General features: G+C 38.4%; 3 protein-coding genes across 7 annotated transcripts; 2 read left to right on the top strand and 1 right to left on the bottom strand.

The window, feature by feature from the left end:
* Positions 1–1,516: 1,516 nt before the first annotated feature.
* LOC109167169 lies at positions 1,517–6,151 on the top strand. Of its 2 annotated transcripts, XM_019316128.1 has the most exons (16): positions 1,589–2,081; positions 2,958–3,074; positions 3,195–3,254; positions 3,343–3,408; positions 3,531–3,632; positions 3,788–3,871; positions 3,964–4,082; positions 4,163–4,264; positions 4,357–4,473; positions 4,638–4,700; positions 4,806–4,872; positions 4,952–5,005; positions 5,106–5,198; positions 5,469–5,525; positions 5,633–5,674; positions 5,753–6,151. In XM_019316128.1, the coding sequence occupies exons 1-16, from the start codon at positions 2,064–2,066 to the stop codon at positions 5,846–5,848; spliced, it is 1,257 nt and encodes a 418-aa protein (XP_019171673.1). In that variant the 5' UTR covers positions 1,589–2,063; the 3' UTR covers positions 5,849–6,151. The 2 variants fall into 2 exon arrangements, with proteins under 2 accessions (XP_019171674.1, XP_019171673.1); XM_019316129.1 differs by lacking the exons at positions 5,469–5,525; positions 5,633–5,674; positions 5,753–6,151 and adding an exon at positions 5,403–5,419 and having other exon boundaries at positions 1,517–2,081; positions 5,106–5,260.
* Positions 6,152–7,032: 881 nt separating this feature from the next.
* LOC109167167 (pentatricopeptide repeat-containing protein At1g10270) lies at positions 7,033–10,110 on the top strand. Of its 4 annotated transcripts, none has more exons than XM_019316121.1 (2): positions 7,033–9,115; positions 9,200–10,110. In XM_019316121.1, exons 1-2 carry the CDS (start codon positions 7,159–7,161, stop codon positions 9,835–9,837), a joined length of 2,595 nt encoding a protein of 864 aa, XP_019171666.1. In that variant the 5' UTR covers positions 7,033–7,158; the 3' UTR covers positions 9,838–10,110. The 4 variants fall into 4 exon arrangements, with proteins under 4 accessions (XP_019171666.1, XP_019171669.1, XP_019171668.1 ...); XM_019316124.1 differs by having other exon boundaries at positions 7,033–8,951; positions 9,123–10,110; XM_019316123.1 differs by having other exon boundaries at positions 7,034–9,535; positions 9,698–10,110.
* Positions 10,111–10,251: 141 nt separating this feature from the next.
* LOC109167170 lies at positions 10,252–12,917 on the bottom strand. Its single transcript, XM_019316130.1, has 2 exons — positions 11,868–12,917; positions 10,252–11,085 (listed from the first exon to the last, which is right to left on the bottom strand). The coding sequence occupies exons 1-2, from the start codon at positions 12,372–12,374 to the stop codon at positions 10,444–10,446; spliced, it is 1,149 nt and encodes a 382-aa protein (XP_019171675.1). The 5' UTR covers positions 12,375–12,917; the 3' UTR covers positions 10,252–10,443.
* Positions 12,918–13,830: the final 913 nt, after the last annotated feature.

The raw sequence follows: 13,830 nt of genomic DNA on the forward strand, positions 1-13,830 counted from the left end.
ACGTGACGGGTGCTCAGCATGTCCTCCACACATATCCTAAGGAGATCGGGCAGCGAAGCTAGGCTTGCCACGTATCCTTAGGGGTTTAATTACGTGATGAAATGCTTGGTGATCATTGTTTAGTTATGGATGAGACTGGTTGTGCTCGGAATTGTTTGGCTTTGTTTTGATATTTATATCACAATAGTCGTCCCGACTGGACGAGGTCGGGAAGTCTATATACAAGGAGATTGGTAAGTTTAGTTGATAATGAGACAAATGAGGTATACTACTAATATATTGAGACCAGAAGGTCTACTACTAATTTAACGAGACCAGGAGGTCTACTAACAATGAGATCGAAAAGTAGGCATGCACTCTCAAGGTCGAAAAATATGCTCGAGAGACCTGTAAGTACACTAATGAGATCGGGAAGTGCACTAATGAGGTCGAATAATACACTAGTGAGCTCCGCGGGGCAAGTGAGTTGCCCTATAACCCTATCATCTACAACTATGAATTTAAAAATAAAATAAAATTATATGCTATTATTTAAAATAAAAATATTTTAATGTATTAAGATTTTAGCATTAGGTATTAATATTGGACATATATTTTTGTACATTGCGCATATAAAATACTACTATCATTATAAAAGTAAAAATATAGATTTGTTTTGTGATTTTTTTTTTTAAAAATTTTGTTTGTAAAGCAACGTTTCACTTGCAATTGAAAAGTAGTATTTGGCAAGGAACATTACACAATAAAAAAATATTCTCATAGAATCGTTGATGATGTAACTTTTCAAAATACATTTTTTATAATAATAATAATAAAATATTTGTCACATCCATTAACATCAATAATAGACCACTACAACCCACGTCCAAGCTCCCATCATATTCAACCCAAAACCTTACCTGTTTGGTTCAAAGGAGAAGAAAAATAGACTTTACTTTTATTATTTGATTAATAAAAATTTATTATAAAAAAAAATTAAATTTTCAAAATTGAGAAAAAAATTTTTTACTCTTTTTTGAAATTTTATTTTTTACACGGAAAAAGATATAACATTAATTTTTATATTATCTTCAAATATTTTTATTATTTAATGTTATTTGAATCATTATACTAATTATTCTCAATACTATATTTTTACTCAACCAAACAATGAAATAAATATTATAAGTAATTTTTTGAAAGGTATATGTAAATATTTTCATTAATTATAAATTAAATTCATTCGCAATTTTTATATACAAACTAAAGTACTAAACAGGCTGCTGTTGCTTTAAAAGTAAATGATTATTTCATTTTAATTAATCACATGGGAAAATGACTTAAATCATGGATTATCCAAAATCATGGCGGGGTCCACCTACACCACGTGGTCAAATAAGAAGGCGAGTATTTACTCTTTAAACCTTAAACTCACGCGAAGACAGCTCGTCTCACGTCGCCGCACGGCTGTTTGTGCCACCGTGTTCCTCGGACCACTTTTTTCCATCTTCTCTCTCTCACTCTCGCTGTCGCGCGTTCACTTCCAAACACGTTTCTGCTTATGTCGTACTGTAATGGCAACCGAACCAGCATTTCTAGTACTTATCTGTGTCCTGTTCGATTCTTCTCCGATATCTCTCTCTCTCTTTCCTCTTTCTACTCTCTATCTCTCTCTCTCTCTCTCTCTCTATATATATATATATGTATGTATACACACGTATATTTTCGGTGTTTGTATGTGTAACTCTTTGCCGTTGGTTACGGCGGTGGTGTGGTGGAGCCGTGAAATATTTTGAAAAGTTTTTGGCTTTCGAGGTTGGTTGGGGTTGAAGCGACGTCGTTTATCGGGGACTTATTAAAGGCGGTGGATTCATTCTGTGCTTAATATGATTCGAATACCTTTATTGCCTTCTTTCTCTTAACTTTCTCTTCTTATGCTTTCCTTTTATCCGACGATGCTTCGACTGTTTTTCTTGTTTCCTTGAAAGTGTCAAAGCGCCGCCATTCTTTTTCTTCTCCTGTTGCTTATCAACCTCCTTTCTCATTGTAAATCCTCGGGCCGGGGCGGCTTTATTCATGAAATTATGAAGCCATTAAACACTGTAAGTGCAAATACAAATATTGTTGTTTGTGCGATCGAATTGAGTTTGAAGTTTCTGTCTTTATTTGCTGCTGAATGTTTGATTATGGTTGTTTTTTAAGGAGCAAGAAGTGATTTTTTGTGTTTCCCTTGACTATGTTTCTGACTTTATGGGGGTGGTGAAAAGAAAAGCGTGGGATGAATAGAAAAGAAATGAACTTTTGAATGCTTTTGCATATGCCCCTTTTTTGTACTTTCAGGGAACATTTGGGAAAATAGTTTTGGTGCTATTTTGTATTGGATGCTCAATGTTTGATTGCTGAGAAAATTTTTGCTCTGTACAAAAAAGAGGAACAAAGTAGACATTATTGCTTTTGTTCGATTTGGGTTTTGTTTCTAGTGTTGTATTACATTAGTTTTTTGTTTGTTTGTTGAGTACCCATTGATTTCTGAAAACTGGGTAACAAGATTTTTCTTTGTCAGCATATGTTATACTGTTTTGTAAGTTTTAATGAGGTGTTTTTTTTTTTTGGTCTGTACTAAAAAAGGCTGTTTTTTGCCTTTTGCCTGTTTGGATTTTGTTTCTAGTGTCATGTTACATTTGTATGGTCTTTTGGGGTATCCACTGAATTTTGAGAACTGGAGTTGGGAATATGATACTTCTTCAGTTTTCTGTGACAATTGATAAGTGTAATTTCTACAGACTGTTTTTGTTCTGGTGAAATTCTGGAAAAACATCCCTGTGCAGACTGTTCAGTGTTGTTATCTGTACTATGAATACGAGAAATTAAACATTTGGATGAAATATATGTTGTTTTTTTCTTTAAATTGTGAGATGGAATTTGAGCATTTGTTCCCATTTTCTTATAATTTTGCTTGCCTTCTGTTACGCTTTCAGGTTACTGCACTCTCAGATCCTAAAACTAGATCGTGCCTCTGCAGTCTCCTTGTCACAGCCGCGCTAATTTGTGGCGTATATTTCACAGGAAATGTATTCTTTGGAAGAGATTATAAGGCAAATAGCTTCTATCAATTCAGAGTTTATTTTTATGAATAGAACTCGATGATTCATGCATTCTTGTTTGGTTGATTAGCCTTTTAAGTTTTAACATTCAAAAAAACGAACTTTGTGCAGATTCCTGTCCAATTTGGAATGAGTTACTCGATGCAGAGAGCAAAACCGTGTAGATGTGAGGTCCGTTTATTAGTTTTTTTTTTTTTTTTTGAAAGTCTTGTTGTTTGCATTAATGTTGTGACCGATTAATCTTGAAATTGATATGTAGGTATCATCTGCAATGGACATTAAAGCGAGTGTTGAAGAAAAGAATCCCCAGACTGGTAAATGCGTGGTACAGATAATTACTTTATATTACCCTGTTAATTATATTGGTGTTTCTTGAATTATCTCTTTCGGGGGTGGGGGTTCCAGCCCGAGTTGTGTGTATAAAACTTATCCATTTCTGTCTCTTAGGGCAAATGCAGGCCTATTGGTAGCGAGGCACTACCAGAGGGAATTGTTTCTAAAACTTCGAATTTGGAGATGCACCCTTTATGGGGTCCTGTCAGAGAAAACGTTAGTAACTTCTGAGTTCTGACATATAGTTAATGATGTTCTTTGCTTTCATATTTCTATGTTACCTGTTTGGTTCTGCTGTTGCTTAGGTTTTGTTCGAGATCTTGAATGTTTCTTTGTACTATGTTCACTTTTATGCGATGTTTTTGAACCAGGAAAAATCCAAGAATCCAGTGAATTTGTTGGCTGTTCCAGTTGGGATAAAACAAAAAGAATTAGTGAACCAAATTGTTAAGATGGTGACTGCTCTTTATCCCTTTCAATCCTAGTTTCCTAGTAACATGTTACATTGTGTTCTTCTTCTAAGTAGTTCTTCATTGTACAATTGCAGTTCCTTGAGAACGATTTTGTTGTTATGCTATTTCACTACGATGGTGTTGTGGATGAATGGAATAATCTCGAGTGGAATAGGCGTGTCATACATGTATCTGCCATAAATCAAACAAAATGGTAAGATCGAGTTCATTGCAATTCAAGTCGTTATCTCTATAATCTTGTATAATTAGTCTCTGAATTTGCGTTAATCTCAGGTGGTTTGCCAAGCGGTTTCTACACCCAGATATCGTTGCTGAATACGACTATATCTTCCTATGGGACGAGGACCTTGGAATCGAAAATTTTCACCCAAAAAGGTACTGGAAAATGGAAATAGTTTCATTGACTGGCTCGTAAGCGAGCTAACAATGGTTTCTGATTCTGAACATTTTTGTGTTTCTTCGTGAAGGTATATATCAATTGTTAAAGAAGAGGGTCTCGAAATATCTCAGCCTGGACTCGATCCTAGAAAATCAGAGATACATCACCGCATCACAATGCGCAGAAGGAATTCTAAAGTGCACAGGTTAGATAGAAATCGCCTTTGAACTGATCAATATATTACAGAATTGTTCATCGTACTAGGAACCCGAGGCTCTATAGTTTGCTGAACTGTCATGTTTTTTGCCACATTCTTTGTTTAATACTTCGTATTTTAACTGGTCTGTTCTGTGATTGCCCTCTGACCAGGAGGTTCTATACAGTAAACGCGAAAGGATGCAACAACAATAGTACTGCTCCCCCGTGTGTAGGGTAAAGAATTCTCGATCTTTTGCACCTGTTTCTGTTTCAGAAAGTTTCGTTCTAGCATTTTTTTTTACTTAACTTACTTGAATGGTATGCAAATATGTCTTGTAGATGGGTAGAAATGATGGCACCTGTGTTTTCGAGAGCAGCCTGGCGTTGTGCTTGGTACATGATCCAGGTAATTCGACAATATCTCGTGCTTTTCCTTCTGTATTTGTCGTAATGTGATTCTTATATTAGTTTCGTTTATATAACAGAACGATTTGATCCATGCGTGGGGTTTAGATAAGAAGCTTGGATACTGTGCACAGGTAAATTCTCTCGCAACTCTTATACTTTTTTTTTGTTTTTCCTTTTCCGGTCTGATCATTTTGTTTGCGTGTTGGTGATATGTCGGGATCATTTCCTCAGGGAGATAGGACGAAAAAAGTTGGAATTGTTGATGCAGAATATGTATACCATCTCGGTCTTCCTACGCTTGGTGGCGATCCAAAGAGACAAAAGGCATGTATATTTTGCTGCTTTGAATGGCAAAACATCCTAAACCTACATCTCTAGATTGATAGATGTTAAGTGTCCCACATTGATAAAATAAGAGAGAGAGCATATGGGTTTATAAGTCCATGGGTTAGACTAGCTAATTGGTTGAATTCAATCTTTTAGTATGGTTTAGTGACTCTAGCCAAATCTTAATTTATAACAATATAAATAACTTAGGAAACTGTTTCTGAGCTTGGTCTGACTACTACTCGATACTCTCATTGATCTGTACAGCTGAGTTCGAGCGACCATTCCCCGCCTAAAAACAACCTCGCTGATTCAGAAACATTGGTATATCTCTAGACTGGATCGAACTTTCCTTAACCAGACATTCTTCCCTTCCTCAGACCCCCGGTTTCTTACTGTATCTGATTCGAAAATTCTGTTTGACTTCACAGGGAACTCCTCCATCAGTCCATAAGCCGGATAATAGACCCGAGGTACGTTATCAGTAGCAACTGTTGTTGTCACCTCTGAGATTTTGTGTGATTGCAGTGAAGTACTATGATGTTTTGCAGGTGAGGAAACGATCGTACGATGAAATGAGGGCGTTTGAGAACCGGTGGGAGAGAGGTGCTGAGCAAGATAAGTGTTGGGTTGATCCGTTTCAATAACAAGAACTGCAGAATGGTCTGATAATCCCACTATTGTACTCACAGCCAAAGAACACAAAACATCATTGTACAGACTACAGAAGCTCCCATGATGCAGTGTCACAGTTTCAGAATGGCATTGGAAAGCTGCTGCAGATATATAAGAATTTTTTGCTGTTTTTTAAAATTTTCAAATGCCTTTTTTGGGCACACTTTTTTTTTCTCTCCCTATAATTCTTTAATAAGTGTGTAATTCACTAATTTGTAAATGTTCCATATTTCATCACAGAATAATAATTGGTGTGCATAAATGCATAGTCTCTATATTTACATTTTTAAGAAGAAAATATTTTCAGATAGTTTATGTATACGTGAAGCTCTGAGTTGTTTGAAGGGGACTGAAATGGGAGATGTTGATGTTGAAACTGATTTCCAGATAGTTTATTACACTTTATTTTCAGACTCATTGTATTCTGCTTTTGGTTTTCTCATTGTTGATATTAAGGAAGTCGCATTTACTATAATTCTATAAATGATGTCGTCTTTTGCGCTGCGAAGCGATCTGTGAATCGTGCTGTCCATGCTATTGTAAAGGAAGGTGTTTCTATGTCTGATTGCGAGGAGTGGTTAGATGATTATCTTCATTAACTTGTTGACTGTCTTCTTTCAGATCTTTATTCAAATATAAAAAAAAAAAAAAAAGAAGATGATTTATTAGAGTGGTCCGACCATTCTAATTGCGTACACTATTCAAACTAAGAATGTTAATAGACAATCCTAATAAAGTCAATTGTGCTATTTTATTGTGATATTTGTCGAGAAATAATTTTAAGGAGGTAAACTAGCTTATTTGAGGGTATAAACCGAATAAATTCTGTCTTTGTCTTGTGACTTTAGTAGACAAGGAACCGCAAATCAGCTATAATTGACCGACTCAAATCATGAAGATCAATAGGTCGCAACGTTAAACTTGTAACTTTGTGAATATCAAGTCAACAACCTAAAAAACTTAGCTATGGATGTTTTAAAAGATTATTATACCAACTGAAATCCTTAACTATTGCAATTTCTTTATAAAAATTTCCTAATTAAATTTTTGCTCAATTTAACGTTACCTAAAGTCGTCATATCCTTAATTTTCACGTTAAATGGCCATTCGAATAGAATATGACAATATGACCCAAGAATTCGCAGAAATTACAGGTGTATATATGTAAGAGGGACGAAGGGTTTAAGGTTTTCCCTTAACCCCTTTCTGGACATTTCTTCTCTAAGCTTATTTTCACTCAATTAGGGTTTCTGATACAACTTCGTCCCCAAGCACAGTCGCCATGACTCTGTATCGGATCCTCCTCCGTTCACTGCGCCGTTCCTCCGCTAGCGCCACCACGAGCGTCGCCGCCGCCCGAACTCAGTTCATCTCCGTAAATCACCTACAAAATCCCAGCTTTCTTCTCCCTCACCGATCATTTGCCTTCTCCTCTGCCGAGGAGGCCGCAGCGGAGCGCCGTCGCAGGAAGCGCCGGCTCCGCATCGAGCCTCCACTTGGTGCCCTACGCCGCGACCCTGCTCCGAGGCCTCCTCCCTCCGATGATCCCCGGTCTCGCCTCCCTGACTCCACCTCCGCGCTAGTTGGGCCTAGACTGAACCTTCACAACCGCGTGCAGTCCCTCATACGAGCTGGAGACCTCGACTCCGCCGCAGCTGTTGCTCGGCACTCGGTGTTCTCAAACACCCGCCCCACAGTCTTCACCTGCAACGCCATTATCGCCGCTATGTACCGAGCTGGCAGGTATAACGATGCGAAGGCCCTTTTTCAGTACTTCTTCAATCAGTCTAACATTGTTCCTAATGTCGTATCCTACAACAACCTTATTGTTTCACATTGTGATTCCGGAGAAGTTGATGAAGCCATAAAAGTTTATCATCACATACTTGAAAATGCCCCATTTAGCCCCTCATATGTGACTTATCGGCATCTTACTAAGGGTCTAATCAACTCAGGGCGGATAAATGAAGCTGTGGATTTTCTCAGGGAAATGCTCAACAAGGGTCATGGTGCAGACTCATTAGTTTACAATAATATTATTTTAGGGTTTCTAGAATTAGGGAATTTGGAGAAAGCAAATGAGCTTTTTGATGAGCTTAAAGAGAGGTGTCTGGTTTATGATGGAACTGTGAATGCAACTTTTATGGATTGGTTTTTCAAACAGGGGAAAGAGAGGGAGGCTATGGATTCTTACAAGGATCTTTTAGACAGAAAGTTCAGAATGGTTCCTGCAACGTGTAATGCATTACTTGAGGTTTTGTTAAAGCATGGGAGGGAGAAAGAGGCATTGGATTTATTTGATGCAATGTTGGATGATCACACACCCCCAGTCTTCCAAGCAGTGAATTCTGATACTTTTAATATTATGGTGAATGAATGCTTTAAATTGGGAAAGGTTTCAGAGGCTATGGACACTTTCAAGAAGGCCGGAAAGAGTGTTAAGTCAAAGCCTTTTGCCATGGATGTTGCAGGTTTCAATAATATGATCACAAGGCTTTGTGAGCTTGAAATGATGGAGGAGGCAGAGAAGTATTATACTGAGTTGTGTAATAAGTCTTTGAATCCAGATGTGACAACTTACAGAACAATGATTGAGGCCTATGTTAAGGTGGAGAAGATTGATGGTGTGTTGGAGAAGTACACAAAAATGGTGGAGGCAGGTTTGAGAGTCATTCCTGTTTATGCCAACAAGTGGTTCAATTTCTTGATTAACAAAGGTAAGGTCCTGGAGTGTGTCCCAATTCTCACAAAGATGGGTGAGAGAGAACCAAAGCCAGATGTTATGACATATGACATTGTTATTAGGGCTCTTTGCCAGGAAGGGAATTATGATGCTAGTTTTAATTTGCTTAGCCAGATGGTGAACTATGGCGTTGGACTCACCTCTGCATTTAAAGAATTTGTATTAGAGGAGTTTGGAAACCAAGGCAGGAGAGATGAGATTGACTCACTATTTTCCAGAAATCCAACCTATTTTCCGAATTCACGACCTAGGCCTCCTCAAATGCCTAGACAAGCTGCAGCTCATCAAATTCCAAACCACTCGTCATGGCAGAATCAAGCAATGCATCAGGCATCACAACCCACAGTCATGGCTGGACAAGGAGTTTCTCAAATTCCTGGACAGCCGTCAGGGTTCGCTCAGATGCCAGGACAGTCTGAGAGATATCCTCAATCAGCAGGACATACAACACCGCCCGTCATGGGAGGACAAGGATCCACCTACAATCAAATGTCAGGACAGACATCACAACCCACAGTCATGGCTGGACAAGGAGTTTCTCAATTTTCTGGTCAGCCGTCAGGGTTTGCTCAGATGCCAGGACAGTCTGAGAGATATCCTCAATCAGCAGGACATACAACACCACCCGCCATGGGAGGACAAGGATCCACTTACAATCAAATGTCAGGACAGACCGAAAGACCTCACTGGGGATTTACGCCACCATCAAATGTCATGGGAGGACAGCCACATGCATTTAAACAAGGATCCAATTTCGAACAAATGTCAGGACAGACTGGAAGACCTCAATGGGGACAGACACCACCATCAAACTTCATGGGAGGTGAGCCACGTGCATCTGAACAAGTGCAGGGTCATAATGTAAGACCTCAGTTTACAGAACAGGCATCAACTCCCTATTTTATCGAACAGCAAGGTGAACAAATGTCAGGACAGACTGGAAGACCTCAATGGGGACATACACCAACATCAAACTTCATGGGAGGTGAGCCACGTGCATATGAACAAGTGCAGGGTCGTAATGTAAGACCTCAGTTTACAGAACAGGCATCACCTCCCTACTTTATCGAACAGCAAGGTGGACAAAGGGCTTCAGGTCAGATTGTAGGACCTCATGGGGCAGGGCAGGCATCACCACATGCTTCAACTGCAAGACAGGAAGATGAAGTCCCACAAATGGCCGGAAGAGTAGTGCAGTTTAATTCTTTTGGTAGATAAATCATTGTTGTCCATGCTTCTTTTTTCAGATACTATTCTCTGATTTTGGCTTCCGAAAGGGCGAAGTTTTGTTTCATTCTAGTGATCTTTGTGCCTCATACTAAGGTATTGATGTTACCCAAGAAAGAAAACACTTGATATTATATTGTAGTAGCTCTGACTGAGATTAAAGAGTTCTTCATAAATACAATGCAGCCCTCAGCTGTTCTCAACTTCCACATATAGTTGTAATATTTGCATTTGTTACACAGAATAAAATACATTTGCAGAATTTGTCATCCCTTAACATTCCCCTGTCACCTTATTATATATGTTAAGAGATTAGTGGTCTTGAAAACTGAAAAGTGATGTTTGGACAGTTTGGTTTTGTGCAATTTTCTGGCAGTTTTGTTAGTTAGGGCAAAGAGAGATTCATTTGTGCTAGGAAACCAATGTCCTAAAATTAATATTAGATGGTCATAAAATTTTGGACCAATTCCTCTTGATGTTCTATACTATACACTGCTCCAATAAAACAATGAAACTGAATAACCTAAATGGTAGAAATGCCAAAACCTCTGGCATCATAGTGGAGAAAAATTAGACCATTCTCTACGCAGCAAAACTTCAATATCCCATCACTTTGGAGGACAGGTTTTGCAAGGGTTCTAGAGCACTTGGAGCAAACTTTCTAGCAAATAGGAAACAAGTTTCTGTTTCCTCAGAGTTATAAGAACACGATGTACCGTTATTCCTTATGCTTTCCAGGAAGCCTTCAGTAATGTTGACTGCTGTATAAGTCGCTGGGTGGGGACCGCCTAGCGACCAGTCCACGTAAGTCACAGAGCGGTTTGCGTTCATAGGCCCGTTGAACATGTGCAGATATGTCGGGATGTAATGCTCATCTGGGTAGCAAGAAGGGTGGCAGTAATTCTTGAAAAGGTTGTAGTATTTGGTGTCTGAAACTACTATGATAGCTAAAGCACGGTCCATCTCGAACCATTGAGACCCTTTTCTCCAATCTGGAAGTCTGATGTCGGGATACATGCGGCGACTATAGCGCCCACGCCCATAGCGAGATGGATCATCATATGACTCGACAAAGCTATGATCTGATTCAGTGAGGTATTTGTAGACAGTTGGAAAATCATAAACCGGGATACAGCTCTCAGACAGAAGAACAAACCGTTCGTTTGAAAAGTCGAGAAGGGCGTTGGCTAGAAGCCGCTTCTCTGCATCAACCAGTGATACTGATCCCCACTCAACTTTCTGAAAGAAATAACTAAAACGGATTAGTAAACTGGCACAAAAACAGTTTTTTTAAAAACACATTCCCGCATCCATGCTTTCTTGATTTAGGATATTTGAGCCAGATAATAATTCATAATTCATTGAGTAACTATTCAACTTGAGATATGGTAAGTAACATGCTCTTAAAGGTCTAAAAAAATGTTTACACCCAGAATAAACCACTTCTAATCATTCATTCAAACAAAGAATTATCTTAACAGAGAAAAAGCCCAGTAGATTGGTATGATTGTATGAACCTTAGCTTTCACAGTAATCATAGATTCATGGTCTAGCTCGGTTTATCCTTCATCTTCCTCTGCCATCCATGGCATGCAGAGTTTCAAATGGACCTTGTAACTTCTCCTAAAGCTTAGTATTCATAATTCAAAGCTAGCTTCATTTCTCATGAGTTTTATTTAAGTTGCTCTAGGGAATTGAAACACATCAATGTTTTATAATACTAATTACATTACAAAATATCAACTCTGAAACATTTGGCTCAAGTACGATGAGGTGCCCCAACAACTGTTTTTTGCTTCAAATCTAAAGATAACTAGCAGAAGAACATATTATATACCCTACCTATCAACGGCCATTGAAAGTTCGAGTACTCTAAACTTTCTTGTGAAACCAAACCAATGGAGTAGATATTCACATTCTCTATAACAATAGAATTACCCAAAACAACACACTAGTCACAAAATATGCAGGACGGGGCACCAATTATGAATCTCTCGAGAAAGAATGGAATGGGAATGTACCTGACTCTTGATCTGGCGCCTGTAGAAAACAGAGGTATTGGCTGCTATGAGCTCATATCCGGGAGGCGTGTGCACATAAATGGAGTACTTGTTCTTGTCCTGCCACTCAAAGAACCTCTCCCACAATGGCATCAGAGGCAATGGACCTCTAGTCAAGAACATGAAGGCCACTTTGGGCACTCTCTGAAATGGGAACTCTTTCTTTTCAGGCACCAAAGATGCCCTCCAGAACAACTCCTCATCTTGCATACCATGAATCAAATTGCTTGGCCTCACAAAACTCTCCAAACTCAAATAACCCTTACAATCACACCCCATTCCTGTGTCAAGCAAGATAGTGTTGCTGGACTGTTGGATTTGGAAACTGAGGTATCTGTTAATGTGTGTGCTTGAAGCCAACCCAATCACCACTCCAACTACAAAGACAATAAAAGTTGAAACCACTGCTAATATACCCTTTGATTCCTCTCTTTCCCCTTCACTCCTCATTCTTCCTCCTTTTTCCATATCCAAATTTCTCTGCGTTTTTCTCTTTCTCCTCCCCCTCTATTTCAACCCGTTTTCATCAATTCTCAATCAGTACTAAAAACCCAAGTTTTTTTTTAATCAAACAGAAGAAAACAGCAATCATAACCAGTAAAAGTGTGAACTTTTAAACAACCCTCCACGATTTCCAACCGGAACCTAATAACCCAATGCTCAGAATTCCTTCAATCGCAGGTAACGGGCGCTGATTCTCGACGCTTCTGTCTAGAGAGAGAGGGAGAGATGGATCAGACTATTCAAAACTGAAGAGCCCCCAAAACACGACAATCGTCGTAAAATGTTGAAGTTTTAGTGGTTTGAAGTCGTGTAAAAAAAAAACCGCAAATTGGAAAGGTAAAAGAGTGGGCGGAGGGGTAAGGGTATATCAAGAAATGAATGTTGAAGATATAGACGAAACGGAGGAATTCGGCGCTTAAACTCTAAAGTGATCGGTAATAATGGGGTGGGTGAGATGGTGACGGAGGCGGCAACCAGTTGAAACGGTCTTCACCTCCGCCATTTACAACACACAACTTTACGTACGCGTACACGTTGCGGCGTAAACATGGATTTTAACCCCTCTGCTTCTATTACTGTCGCTAGTATTTAAGGAAAGTACAATATATTATTCCAATTTTATAATCTTAACTTTTACTCTCAGTCTCACACATATAATATCTTGATATAGACATTTGTGTTCATATGGGCAGCTCAACTGGTTATAGAGGTGAAACTTTGAAAGAATGATCAGTGATTGAGTCTCACCAGCCTCAAAGTGAGGGGGGCTTCTTGTCCCCGGTAAGCACCGGTCTAACCTCTATGGTTCATGTTCAGTTGAGTGATCATGATTTACAAAATTTAAAAAGTCTATATAGTAAAACTCTTACTGTTAATTCATATTTGAATTTTATTTATTTATTGTTTTAATATGCAGGAAAAGAAAAAGAGGAGAAAATTACATGAAAAAATAAGAGAAGAAAATTTCTTATTAACTATCGTTGTTCGTGATATCAATAAGTATAGAGTAAAAAAATGATGCATTATAGTATTACTTGTCATAGAACTCTTATTGGAATAGCAAATTTAAGAGTTTATCGACATTCTTACTTTAAAAACTGATAGAGTATTCGTCATAAAATTTTCAAATAATATAGAAGGTACAATACTTAAATTTTTACATGTTAACGTGTCTCGACGCGGTGTCTCGACGCGCTTTAATTAGTAAGATTTTTAGAACTAATGAATGAGTGTTTGTTATGTGGTAAAAAATTGAATAAAGAAGTAGGTGATTTGAGTTACCTAAAATTGGGTTCACGTCATGTCACATGTGTGGTCATTTAAGGAAATAATGATGAGGCATGAAGGGTTGATGTTTATCTTTTTTGATACTATATTTTAAAGCAGTTGGGCGTTAAGCTCATTAAAAAAAGGGGCATTA

Source organism: Ipomoea nil, unplaced genomic scaffold, assembly GCF_001879475.1.
Source record: "Ipomoea nil cultivar Tokyo-kokei standard unplaced genomic scaffold, Asagao_1.1 scaffold3147, whole genome shotgun sequence".
Lineage (NCBI taxonomy): Eukaryota > Viridiplantae > Streptophyta > Magnoliopsida > Solanales > Convolvulaceae > Ipomoea > Ipomoea nil.